The sequence below is a fragment of the Sebastes umbrosus genome, chromosome 3 (assembly GCF_015220745.1).
Source record: "Sebastes umbrosus isolate fSebUmb1 chromosome 3, fSebUmb1.pri, whole genome shotgun sequence".
NCBI classification, from domain to species: Eukaryota; Metazoa; Chordata; class Actinopteri; order Perciformes; family Sebastidae; genus Sebastes; species Sebastes umbrosus.
In genome coordinates this window covers 10,028,116-10,041,684 of record NC_051271.1, presented here as the reverse complement: position 1 = coordinate 10,041,684, position 13,569 = coordinate 10,028,116, and the positions used below count along the sequence as shown (strand labels likewise).

Genomic DNA, 13,569 nt, shown 5'->3' with positions numbered 1-13,569 from the left:
AAGTCAGGATAGCCCCCCAAAATCACTGGAATGCCCTTTAAAGTCAAAGCCGAGTTGCAAGTCCAAATTCATGATTTGAGTCTGACTCAACTTTAAGTCATGTGATGCAAGTTCACACCTCTGGAATTGGGTACCAATACAAGTCTCTCTTTGGAATATACTGTATATCTTAAAGTATAATCTTGAACATTTTCATTTTAATAAATACCTGTTAAGTAACACAATGGTGATTGAGCCTATGGCCCACTGATGAAAGCCCTTGCAGTATTATCAGTGTCTGTGGCGACAAAGACGACACTGTTTGGGTCTCTGGGAAGTGAGATCCAAAAACACACCTGCAATTACCACTAATCACCATAAATGCTGCCAAACAGAACGAAACGGAGGACATCAAGATTGTAACTTTAAATAAAAAGAGACATAAAATAAAAACAATTCTCTCCATAAGAAGGCTGGATTACGTCACCATACAGAGCACCATTATGTCACCATATAGAGCACCAATGACGCATGACCTCTCTGTCCAAGCCAGCTGTCTTACCTGATGATCTGAAACCATCAAAATCTAAACTAAAATCAGTCAGCTTTTGTATGAAAAAGGAAAAACTCAAGCCTCAACTGTTGATCAACGGCTGAAGAGCCTCTCCCCTATTGTTTGGTCATGGAAAAGCTGACGTAAGGCCACCAACAAACACTTTATGATTAAGAAATGCAGCTTTTTATATATATATTTTTAAAACATTACATTCAAAATCATTATTAACTTACTGTAGATTGCCACAGTTATACACTAAGTATATTTAATACTTGTCATAATGCAATATGAGACCAGAATAAACCCCATTTTGTACCATAGAGAGTCAATACAAACACTCTGTAAAATGCCTCAGAAACACTCCTACAGAGTCTTGTAGGATTACAATAGTCTTCACTGGTGTGTTTTGTTGGATGTCAGAGCAAGTCTGAGTGGGCTAAAGTCTAAATTATACAATCCACATCTCCACACTCTGGGGAAAACAATAGCATATATATAAATAGGAACATAATCAGAGCGCTCACTCTCTCTCTCTCTCTATCTCTCTCTCCCTCTCTCTCCCTGTCTCTCTCTCTCCCACACACACACACACACACACTCACACACACACACACACTGGCAGGGATCGGAGCAGATGCACAACCATCACCACCACCAGGCAGGAGCGACTCTGTTCAGCCACTATGGAGCAACAAGACAAAGCTCACACTGGAGACATGTACAAGTTTGTGCAACAGAAATCTGGGAGCACATTTATGGAAAAGCTGTTTGTTTATTGAAGGAAAAAACAAGGAGGAAAAGAAGAGGAGACAACAACTCAAACATCTTTATTATGAGGATGAAACCAATGTTAGTCTCCGAGTGATTCAGTCTACTGTAACACCAAGGTAAGAGTTTACAGCTTCATATTCTTATTTTTTATTTGTGGTAACATCTGTTGGCTCTACGGGGAAGATTTGAAAATACTTATAACCCCAAAAAGGCATTTTTTATTTTGTTATGATGAAGAATTATAACTTGTTTACTTTCCTGAATCCACTTTAAACTGCAATAATAAGAACCCTCCACCTCAGTAAGTCCTGCACTAGTTTGTGCGTCCCTGTTCTTTCTAACTAACTCAGAAAACACAATCAATGCTTAAACAAAACGTTCATGTGGCTGAGTAAGTCGACTGTAAAAAAAAATCTGGGGAGTGTAAACAAATAAAGGAAAAGATTTTAAAGGCCAAAATCATTTTCAAGGTTAGGGTAGTACTCGGCTCCTCTCCCGACCCCCACCACCTCTCCGCTCCGAGCTGTCGATTATTCCTGCAGGCTTTGGATTGATTTTCAGCACTGGACAGCTCCTGTGGCCTCAATGAAACCAACACACACGTCACAGCTGCTGCTGCTGTTTATAGTGTGCAAACTTGCCCCGTCATAACTTCTGGTTGCACCATTGACTTCCTGGAAACGTCACTTTTATCCATATTATTTTAAATCAGTAATCAGGGTCCACATCCAAATCTCAAAACACCTTTTAGAACTGCTTTTAATTTGTAATTAATATTTATATTTACGTTGTTTTATGACAATTTTTACTCACGTAAAGTGTTTAGGGAAAAGAACTCTATAAATAAAATGTATTATTATAACATATTTTGGGGCTGAGGCAGCTACTTGTGACCCAAATTCATAGTGTGGCTCAGAATATCTTCTATCAAACTGATTTGAACATATGCATAACTCATTTTTTGCAGTGGTGCAAGAAGAATTAAGATCTTTTACTTCAGTAAAAGCAGCAATACCACACAGTATTTATCATTAAGCAGATCTATCTGACAGGAGTTTCATTTTGTTTTCTGTTTTTCGCTTTATTAGGAACTACACAATAATTTGTTTTGTACAATAACAACACGATGTTGTACATATAGATGATGCACAAAGACTATATAAGTATTAAGCATTCAAATAAAAAAATTAAAAGTACTCATTATGCAAACAGTCCCTATTCAGAGTGTCATATGCATAGATTTAAAACAGTTTTTTATAATATAAAACTGTATATGTATCATATATGTTTTACAGGAATGTTATTATTACCTATGTAATAACATGCAAGCACATTTTTAAGGAGAAACTAATTTAACAACTGGATTCTTTAATCAATAACAATGCATCACATTTCATTCACAAAACATATGTTTTACATGTAAAGTCTTAATCTGAAAAGTGGCGTAAGAAGAAGTGCAGTATTTATTTGCACCTGGACTTTAGTGCAGCAGAAGTATAAAGTAGCAGAAACTAAAAATACTCCAGTAAAGTTCCTCAAGTAAGTTTTATTAAGTAAGTTAAGTACAACACTTGAGTAAATGTACTTAGTAACATACCACATGATTGTTTTTGCCCTGTGAAGAGAACTCTCCATTGTTCATCTATTACTGTTTAATGTTATTTGTGGTGTGTGTGTGTGTGTGTGTGTGTGTATATGAAATTCTCCTAGTTATAAATGCCTGTTACGCACACAGGTCCCTATTTTTACTGTGGGACACTGTGTGTGGATCCACTGCCGTCCTTAGGGACATGTAGGCCCAGAAATCGCCTCCGAAAAACTCACACATTTTCACTCGTTCCTTTGTCTTTTAGAAAGATATTTACACTTTTGGTGTGTGTGTGTGTGTGTGTGTGTAAATCTACTTTTCTGTAAATGGCATTACACGTTGTAGTAACATTATCTGACGTCATAATCTCTTCATCTTAATCTGTATTTTTTTCTCACACTCTGTCCAACATGGAGGACCTCACAACCTTTCTGTCTTTCTCTCCTTATCCCTCCCTCCCCTCTTCATATCATCAGATCTCAGATTACACAAAAGGGCTTAAACCGGGTCACACAGCAACTACCATCCACCTTTCATATTGTTGTTTGGATTGGGAGATTAAGGGACATAGTAATCTGGTATTTGACAGCGTCTCCCTCCCATCCTTTTCCTTTGCGTGGGATTATGTTGTAATAACGGTTCCTCTGACGTACCTGAATAAGAGCTACGTCAGAGTCTTCGTAATAATGATAATCTTTATCTGTAGAGCACTGTGGTGTACTGCAGGTCTCGGTGCTTCTTTATGAGTACAGGTGGTTAATTTAAAGGACCAGTGTGTAGGATTAATGGCATCTAGTGGTGTGGTTGCAGATTGCAACTAACTGAATAACCCTCCGCTCACACAGCTCGTTCTCATCATCAAATACCGACGCTTTGTCATGCCCCTTGGCCTTTAGCGCTTGTATGAAACACACCGGGCGTTCAATTCATCATGGCAACAGTAGATGCTCGAAGAAAGTGCGCTGGTAGTGTGATGACGTAGTTTAAAGAGTGAAAAGACACACACTGAAGTGGGTTGGTGGATGAAACAAATACAGCACAACACAAGGCTTTAATCCAGGAGACCGCTGTTTGTGTCCCGAGCGTTAAGTTTCACTTTAATGTTACAATCAGCTGTTAGTTTGCTTTCCAAGCGTGTCGGAGCGCCACGGTGGCCTTCAGGTAACGTAAAAAAGATAAAGTCTCTCTCTAGAGCCAGTGTTTGGTTTGTCTGTTCTGGGCTACCGTAGAAACATGGCAGAGCAACATGGCGGACTCCGTGAAGAGGACCCTCTCCCTATGTAGATACAAACGGCTCATTCTATGTTAACAAAAACACAACGATTCTTATTATCATGTGATATATACACTAAAAAAAAAACAGAGTTTATGTAGCCAAAGAAACTGACCTCGAGTAAAAGTACTGTGACTTTGCTCGGCTCTCTGATGTACTGACTTCAGACCAACCGTTCACAACCGGAGCCCGCCGCACTGTGCGCTGTTAGCTGCTAGCGCTATTTGAAAGCCATAACATTAACGGTACTTCCTGCTGTAGCTTCAGCCATGCTGCTTTGAACGGAGTCACGTGAAGGTGCGGCTGCCTCTTAACGGATCATGAATGCATACAAATAATAAATAAAAGTAGCGTGATGAGTAAAAGTAATGATTTTTCTCTAAAAATCTACTCAAGTAAGAGTAAAAAGTATATGCTGCATTAAAACTACTACTATGACAAGTACAATTTACTCCAAAAGGTTACTTGAGTGACCTGTCCAGGGTGTACCCCGCCTTCGCCCAATGTCAGCTGGGATCGGCTCCAGCTCCGCCACAACTCTGACTAGGATATGCGGTTACAGATAATGGATGGATGGTACTTGATGGAGTAATGTAACTTGTTACTACCCATCTCTGGTAATGAATATTATATTCCATTTCAGCCAATAAATCATCCTAAATCCTACACACTGGTCCTTAAGGAAAAGCCTTTTTACCCCTTTCCTCTCGTCTCCTCTCGTCTCCTCACAAGTTGTCTCACATGATAAACCATCACCACACACACAGTAAATCAGCCCCATAGAGAGAGAGAGGAGAGATGTTCCTATGGAGACGGCTAATACAGTAACTATGATCAACCGTTACTGTGATTACTGCCGCTCTCCCCCAGGGATCCCTTCAGCTGAGGAGTTAAGATATCATAATGACAACAGGTGGCTTCATTAGTGGAAATATTGAGTTAATGACGTATTTCAGGCATACAGTTATTCATCCATGTACAGTTTTGGCAGATTCACACAAGATATTTACAATCATCAGCATTTATTAAACAGCATTTAGAGCCACAAACATGAAAAGCTAATTTTAGCTTCTACATACTGGCAGCTCTTTTGTTTTCGTTCTCATAAAATTACAATGTAGACGAAGCGTGAACTCGTTTCACTGGGGAGGCATGAAGCAGATATATGGATTAGGTCTCTGATGAGTCACAGATACTAAAACAATAACATGAAACCAGTAAAATGAACCAGTATAATGCAACACATGCTACATAATGTTATGAAGCTTTAAGATGGAGTTTGCTTGGTTGTCATGGAGATGAATCACAACATGATTTCACACATAGGACTTTTAGCAGTGGTGAAATGTAAATAAGTACATTTACTCAAGTACTGTACTTGAGTAAAATTATGAGGTACTTGTACTTTACTTGAATATTTACATTTTATGTTACTTTATACTTTTACTTCACTCCATTTTGAAAGCAAATATTGTACTTTTTATTCCACTATATTTATTTGACAGCTTTAGTTACTAGTTACTTTGCATTTTCAGATTATTAATAGAAAATAATAATAAAAAAAGTACTTCAAATTAGCTCAACCGTTAGCAGCTCCAACATTAGTGATGAACATATTAATGCATCACTAGTAGAGTACTTTTGATACTTTAAGAATATTTTAATGCTAATACTTTTGTACTTTTTAAATAAGACTTTGAACGTGGGACTTTTACTTGTAACAATGTATTTTTACAGTGTAGTATTTCTACTTTTACTTAAATAAAAGGTCTTGATACTTCTTCCACCACTGACTTTTAGGACTTCATGTCCACGTGGGCCCAAAAGCCAAGCCAGTAAGTGGGCATTGAGTGTGGATGGTTTTGTCTTGGTATTTTTTTTTGTTTGTATAAAATACTGTAAACCTGATGGTCACCATGGCAACAACATTATACTATACTGCGTTATATTATCCGGTATCACCCCTATTTTGACCAACAGGTAGACAAAACAGTTTCAAATTGAAACAGTTCAATCAACACCTCTCTGACATTTCATTTCATTACATATTACAGTCAGCTTTACAAAGGTAGTATTTGTTACAGTATAACTATAGCGTGCTGCAGGGATGACGTATTTTTGTAGGCCAACCAGGAAATTAGCATCGCCCTGGTTCCCTCAACAAAAAGCCAATGGGACTTTTCCATACGGTTTTGCATTGTTGCAGAAACTGAGCTCTGTGGCGAACACACGTTTATGATACTTATACGTTTCGTTCAGCAAATGAACAAGACTTTTTATTTTTTTATTTATTTATTGATGTATTTTATGTCGTAGAACAAAACGTTAAAATCTCTTAAGCTTGTGTTAACCAGAGACCTTATTTCAGGCATCCAACTAAAAACCCATTAAAAAAAACCCATTGACTTCCAGACGAGGGAACCAGAAGTGCTAAAATGCTAACTCATCTCCAGGTTTTAGGACTCATTCCTGTAGCACTCTATCATATGAATTTTGAATCATGAAACTACTGATGACAAACATTAATATCATTCTTCAGAATGAACACTGACTTATTCTTGGAAAAATACAACAAAACTTTATTGACCACACCTTTGTCCAATGAGCCATTTCAAATATATAATAAATCCAGTTCCATTTGGTTTTCTATTTCCCTCTCTCTGGGAATGACGCAATGCTTTGTTTAGTAAGGTAAAAACAGAAATTGATTTTGTGAATATGAAGAAAAAAAAAACATATCAGGATGAACTTTAGGCTTGTAGCATTTCTTTTCTTTCTTCTGCTATTCGGTGCGCAACTTATTTTAAAATGTTATCATAAACATGTTATTCAAAATTATATAGAAGTACATTTAATGTTGTAACTGATGGTTTTTACTTTTGGTCTTGCATACCAGAAGAGGCATGTTATATGTTTTTGATGTTTAATTCATAGCTGTGTCTTGTAATTCCATGTGGGATGAACCAAATGTTTGGCATGACACGGAAACAAACAAACAACATTAAGACATAGAACATTAGATAAAACTCCAACATGTAAAACAACAAAAATAAAATAAAATAAAATATAATAAAACTAAATTAAATTAAATTAAATTAAATTAAATTAAATTAAATTAAATTAAATTAAATTAATTAAATTAAAATAAAATAAAAGTAAATGTAAACTTCAGCAGCGCTACACCAGAACAATGTAGTCTGACATGTGAACTGTGTTGTTCTGTCCTGATCCCACACATAACGCTGCTGCTGGCGCTGACGTAGGACTGACCTACATGACCATATTGACATATTGGCAGGCGTCTTTAAGGACTCTATAAGAAACTTCATGTAGAGGACACTCTACTCCAGCTGTGGGAGTTATCGAGTTGATGTAATCATCTGCCCTTTTGGGATTATCCAGTCGAAAATCACTCTTCATCCAGCCAATCAGCAGCCAGTTCTCAACATCTGTCCTTGGTGTAACAGGAAAAAGAGTCTGGAAGCATCACACACACACAAGGGTTGCACAGCACGGCACATTACATGACATCAAATCCCATCAAAATCTGACTGTGTGTGTTTATGTGCATAAGTGTGTTTCTGTTTGCGTGTACTTGTTATTGACGGCGATATTGAACAAAGGCGTTTAAACTGCAGTTATCAGAGATTTTTCCATGACTATCTTTCATTGTCAACTAATTTATATCAGCCAAAGTGATTCACATACAATAAAACATAAACTACTGTTGCCTTTTTGTATTGCGTACGATTGGCCGTGTATTGGTTACGCAACCCGTTGCTTTTTGGTTCTCTTGATTCCCAGCTTGCTGACATAATAAGCCGGGCAAAATCGCCCTCCAACCTTGTCATCAGGCCAAACAGCAGATCAATTGTTCCTCTAACAGTAGATTACCACTGATTCATGTCTTTTTTAGACCTTTGTCCCTTCCACTGCCTGTCTGGTTTTCCACCGCTGGTTGGCCTGAAGGTCCCTACGGCTAATCACTAGCAGTGACCTGATCAATAAGCTTTCATTACACAAAACTGTCTGGTCTGCTCCGCGCATTAGGGCAAGGCCAAAATTTGCAGGGAGAGATATTTGATTCTTCAGATTTTTAGCCACGCTAGCGGCGTGGCACTATGGATGACAGCGTCAGTTGATCCAGAAATGAAAACTGAAATATCTCATCAACTATTGGATGACATTTGGTCCAGTTATTCAGGTCACATTTTCAATTCAACCAATACTTTGGTTTGTGGCCAAATTATAAAAAATGAATGCCATTCCCATCAGCCTCAGCTGTAGGCGACTGCTGCTTATTATCAAATGTTAACATGCTAACATGCTAAACAAAGGTGACCATGGTAAACACTACCTGCGCTGTAAACATCAACATGTTAACATTGCCATGGAGTGATGCAGGAATAAGTCCTAAAACCCATAAATTAATTAACATTTTAGCACTTCCGATTCCCTCGTCTGGAAGTCGATGGGTTGTTTGAATGGGTTTTTTGTTAGATGCCTGAAATAAGATCTGTGGTTAACACAAGCTTAAGAGAATTTAACGCTTTGTTCTACGACATAAAATCAGTAAATACCCCAATCATAAATTTTGAAGATTTAACGTGTCTTAAAAAAGGCAGTTGCTAAGAAGCGGCTAAATGGGACTACTAAACGTCATCACACCGACTCGTTCATCTTTACAGCCTCTTTGTGTTTATACTCGCGCTCAAGCGACCGTGGTGTAGTTCGTTTATAGCTTCTTCTTTTTTTATAACGTTAGCTTTTTACTTCTGCCGATTCCATTTACACTTTAAAAAATTATAAAAGTGGTGTTCATTTTCCCAATGGAAAAATCCCATTGGCTTTTTATCGAGGGAACCCGTGCGATTCTAACTTCTGGGTTGGCCAACAAAAATTCGTCATCCCTGCACCACTCTATTGTGAAAGCATGTTGACGCATTTAGCTCAAAGCACCACCGTGTAAGTACGACCTCACAGAGCTACTAGCATGGCTCTAGACTCTTAGCATTGTTGATTTTTTTGGCGGGGTCCAGGAATTAGCCATCTTTGTTAAACAGTTTTCTTTTGTCACCATTCTGATGATTAAACTTATGTCTCCTTTGTTCACAGAAGATGTATCATGAGAAGGCAGCGCTGATACCGAATGCCAGACAGACCTGAGCTCATACTGCCTCCCTGTCCAGCAACAGTACTTTAATGGTTGGAACTGCCCGCCCCAACCTACATTACTGCCCTCGCAGACACAGCCTGATGATCACCGGTGCCATGGGAGCGGTGCGAGTCAATAGGTAAGAGAGGATGGTGGAATCAACTCTGTCAATGGCCACAACTGCTTTATTGAAGAAAAGAAAAATACATTTTAAGTTATTTCTGTTCTTTTCACGTCATGAATTACTGCTGCGATCACAAAATTACCGCATATATTAAAAATATCTGTATCACTTTTATATCAGACCCTTAATAAAGGGTTTATAATGGTAAATATATTGTTAACTAATGCTTAATAGATCAATTATAAGCCATTTTTTAGAACAGCATTTGGGTTGCCAGGTTATGAAAAATGTATACTCTGTAGTTCATCAGGTAGACCTTCAATTAGACCATTTAACCTCTCTGACCTTATGGAACCGGCTGCAGGGCCTCTGGATGACAACCCATTTATTAACTAACTATTTATGAACATTTACAACTGCAGATTTGATGGATTATCACAAAAAAACTTTATCAATAACATATATACTTCTATGCAGATGACTTACTAACTTTTACCTATCTTTTATTGAGTTTAGTGTTAGTAGTGCTAGTTTATTATGCTTTATAAATAGCTTATTAAAATGTATTTCTGCAGATTTTATAATGATTTACAACTGATCAATAAAGCATAAAGTAAATGGTTTATAAACCTTAGTTAAAATGTATAAACCCTTTATAAAATGTGACCTATGAGAAAGGGGTACCAAAACATCCAATTGACTGTTTGCTATCGTAGCTTAGCAACCGTATCTAGGCAATGCAGGCCTGTCAAGCGATGGATTTCTCCACATGTTGAAGCAATGTGCATGGAGCAGTAGGAAGAGAAATACTCTATATTTAAAGAGTTTGGAGGGTAATGTATATTTTTCAAAACCAAAAACACAGTGGCGAAAGTGTAAAGAATGAATTATACAGTGTGTTTGTCTGATATAACATAGCAGCAACTGTTAGCATGTCCAGTAGTAGTAGTCCAATACTAGCTTGCTGCCAACATACGTTTGTTAAAAGCTCTGTTCACCAGTAGTACACACATGGTGTAGTATTTCCCCCATTGTGTGCAAGCCAATCCTTCGGCTGATGTTGGTGGCTCTGTCGTGTTCTTTATTGGATTTGGGAAAGTTTACACCCCAGCAACCCCAACCCAATGTTACCCAAGATGGCGTTATGTTCACCAAACACATGGGTTAGTTATAAACTGTAGGCCTGTAGTTATAAACTGTAGGCCTATATAAGAAGTGGACGTAGTCATTGTGACTTCACCCATGGCCATTTGTTTCTAGACTGCCATTTTGAAGCCTCAAGTTTGGTGTTTTGGCCGTCGCCATCTTGGTTTTTTGCTACCAGAAGTGACAGGAGAGGGTGGAGCTAAGTACAACCAAACGCTCAATAAGACTTTTTAGGTGACCAAAACGTTTCAATTAACTTTCATTTACTGAAAACACACTGTGAAAGGGTTAAAGTTGTAAGACAATAACACGGACAACGCCGTGGTAGCGACTTGTCAGTCAATAGGTAGCCACGCTATCCTGCTTTATGGTCTATTTGACTCTAATTTTGACCATAATTTACTAAATGAACATCATGCTGTATTGAAGAAGACTTGAAACTAACAATTGAGACCATAAACTCATGTTTACAATGTTTACTGAGGTAATAAATCAAGTGAGAAGTAGGGTCATTTTCTCATAGATTTCTATACAATCAGACTTCTTTTTGCAACCAGAGGAGTCGCCCCCTGCTGGCCATTAGAAAGAATGCAGGTTTAAGGCACTTCAGCATTGGCTTCACTCTTCAGACCTTCTCATCCTAAAAGCCTTTTCTCTTGTAAGTCAAACATGTTAGCTAAGCAGCCAAACAGGTCTGATGTTAATTTTTTTTTTCTTATCATACTTATAAGAACGGGGAGTTTGACAGTGGTGGCAATAGTGACCGGCTTTATAATCTGCCAATGCCCCTGAACTAATCCCCCCCCCCCTTCTGTTCTTCCAGATACAGCATCGTTGCCACAGATGAAGATGCCCTGAAGATCTCTAGCCTGGGCCTCCACAATGGCCACAGTCCTCTGACCCAGCAGACGCTGTCGGGGGTTTGTATGCGGGGTGAAGAAGGAGGAGGAGAGTGTCCAGGAAGTGATGAAGGAAGAGGGGCTTTGTCTTTGAGAGTCACAAATGAGCCCATCAACCACAACAGCTGTCGTGCTTCACCTTCATGTCGTCTGGGCCTGGATCTGGGCGTTGGCCGCCTGCGCAGCCGCTTCGTGAAGAAGAACGGCCAGTGCAATGTGGTGTTCAACAATATGGAAGATAAACCGCGACGATACCTGGCTGACATTTTCACCACCTGTGTGGACATACGCTGGCGCTACCTGTTGCTCATTTTCACCACCACCTTCCTTCTGTCTTGGCTGGTGTTCGGCCTGATCTTCTGGGGAGTGGCGCTCATTCACGGAGATTTTAACTTTCGAATTCCTGTGAAAGAAGGGGATCCTCGAAAAAACATAGAGAATGGAAAAGACGAATGGCGGCCATGTATTCTGCACATACAAGGTTTCATTGGGGCGTTCCTCTTCTCCATAGAGACCCAGACCACCATTGGATACGGTTTCCGGTGTGTCACTGAAGAGTGCCCAGTCGCCGTGGCGACTGTGGTGGTCCAGTCCATCGTGGGCTGCATCATTGACTCCTTCATGATCGGCACCATCATGGCAAAGATGGTGCGGCCCAAGAAGCGGGCGCAGACCTTGCTGTTCTCGCATCATGCCGTCATAGCTCTGCGAGATGGTAAGTTGTGCCTCATGTGGCGCCTGGGGAACATGCGAAAGAGCCACATCGTCGAGGCACACGTGCGTGCTCAGCTCATTAAGCCGCATGTGACGGCGGAGGGCGAGTACCTCCCTTTGGAGCAAACAGACATTGACGTCGGCTACGACGACGGGCTGGATCGGCTGTTTCTGGTGTCGCCGCTGGTGGTGGTCCACAAGATCAACAAGAGCAGTCCTCTGTATGATCTGAGCCGCAACGACCTACTCAAGGAGGACTTTGAGATCGTGGTCATCCTGGAGGGGATGGTGGAGGCCACCGCTATGACCACTCAGGCCCGTAGCTCCTACTTAGCCAAGGAGATCCTGTGGGGTCACCGCTTTGAGCCTGTGGTCTTTGAGAAGGGTGAACGCTACCAGGTGGACTACTCCCGCTTCCATAAATCCTACGAAGTGCCATCTACGCCTCATTGCAGTGCGAGGGAACTGAGTCAGATGACGGGTCATGGCGGGCAGTCCTCATCCTCCAGCTCGAGCTACTCTCGGTCTCCATCACCATTCGCCCCGAGGGCAGCCCGCCACCTCCTGGGCCCTCACTCCCCCAGCGCTTTCTGCTACGAGAACGAGGTAGCTTTGTGCTGCGGGGACGACGAGGACGAGGAGGATGTGAAAGAGGAGGCGGTGAGCCTGAATGTAAGAAGTGACAGAGAGGTAACGATGAGAGATGACATTCACTTGGGTTTCAAAGAGACATTTGTGGAGGAGCAGACGTTGGAGATGCTGTGTGTTCTGGACACAGAGAATCAGATCAGCCTTGACAGACTACCGCCCACCCTACCTTTATACATCAGCAGAGAGTCAGGAGTTTAATCAATGGTAATGGCTGCCCTTCCATTTGTTTCCTCTCTTTGTCTGTGTGCATCCAACCAAATACTGATAGTTTAAATATAAAAGATGGAGGACACAATTTAAACTGTACATCTGAAGGAAGAAAATGTTTGTCACAGAATCCACTCAGCTTTAGATCATAACTTGCTATGGTTTCAAGTGTTGTACCCTTTAAGTTGTAACGTCAGCATCTAAACAACGCACAGCTCGTCTACTTTTAAACATGGCGACCGGGTATTTCTCTCAAATCATGAGGTATCTTGAAAACTTGTGTTATTCAATATGATAGTGTGATCATCAAGTTGTTTTTTCTGGATTTCCATTAAGTTTTTGTAAATATGATATGCTTTTGTTTTAATTTTAAAATGATTATGCATCAGATAAATGTTATGAGATTTATTTTAAGGGAGGCATAACACAAATGCACAACTTCAACACTCTTATTTTCTCTGTGTAAAAATAAATGATTTCTGTATTTTGAACTTCTGTCTTCCTGC

At 39.9% G+C, this 13,569-nt stretch overlaps 1 protein-coding gene and 1 long non-coding RNA gene across 3 annotated transcripts in view; both read left to right on the top strand.

Moving 5' to 3' along the window:
• Positions 1-1,097: 1,097 nt before the first annotated feature.
• LOC119485877 (ATP-sensitive inward rectifier potassium channel 12-like) lies at positions 1,098-13,554 on the top strand. 2 transcript variants are annotated; one of them, XM_037765696.1, is made up of 3 exons: positions 1,098-1,422; positions 9,283-9,461; positions 11,416-13,554. In XM_037765696.1, exons 2-3 carry the CDS (start codon positions 9,370-9,372, stop codon positions 13,052-13,054), a joined length of 1,731 nt encoding a protein of 576 aa, XP_037621624.1. In that variant the 5' UTR covers positions 1,098-1,422; positions 9,283-9,369; the 3' UTR covers positions 13,055-13,554. The 2 variants fall into 2 exon arrangements, with proteins under 2 accessions (XP_037621624.1, XP_037621625.1); XM_037765697.1 differs by lacking the exons at positions 1,098-1,422; positions 9,283-9,461 and adding an exon at positions 10,167-10,279.
• Positions 8,998-13,569, top strand: part of LOC119485879 — a 23,522-nt gene continuing 18,950 nt past the window's right edge. The window contains exon 1 of the long non-coding RNA XR_005206394.1: positions 8,998-9,092. This is a non-coding gene — a long non-coding RNA (uncharacterized LOC119485879). The remainder of the gene's footprint in view (positions 9,093-13,569) is intronic.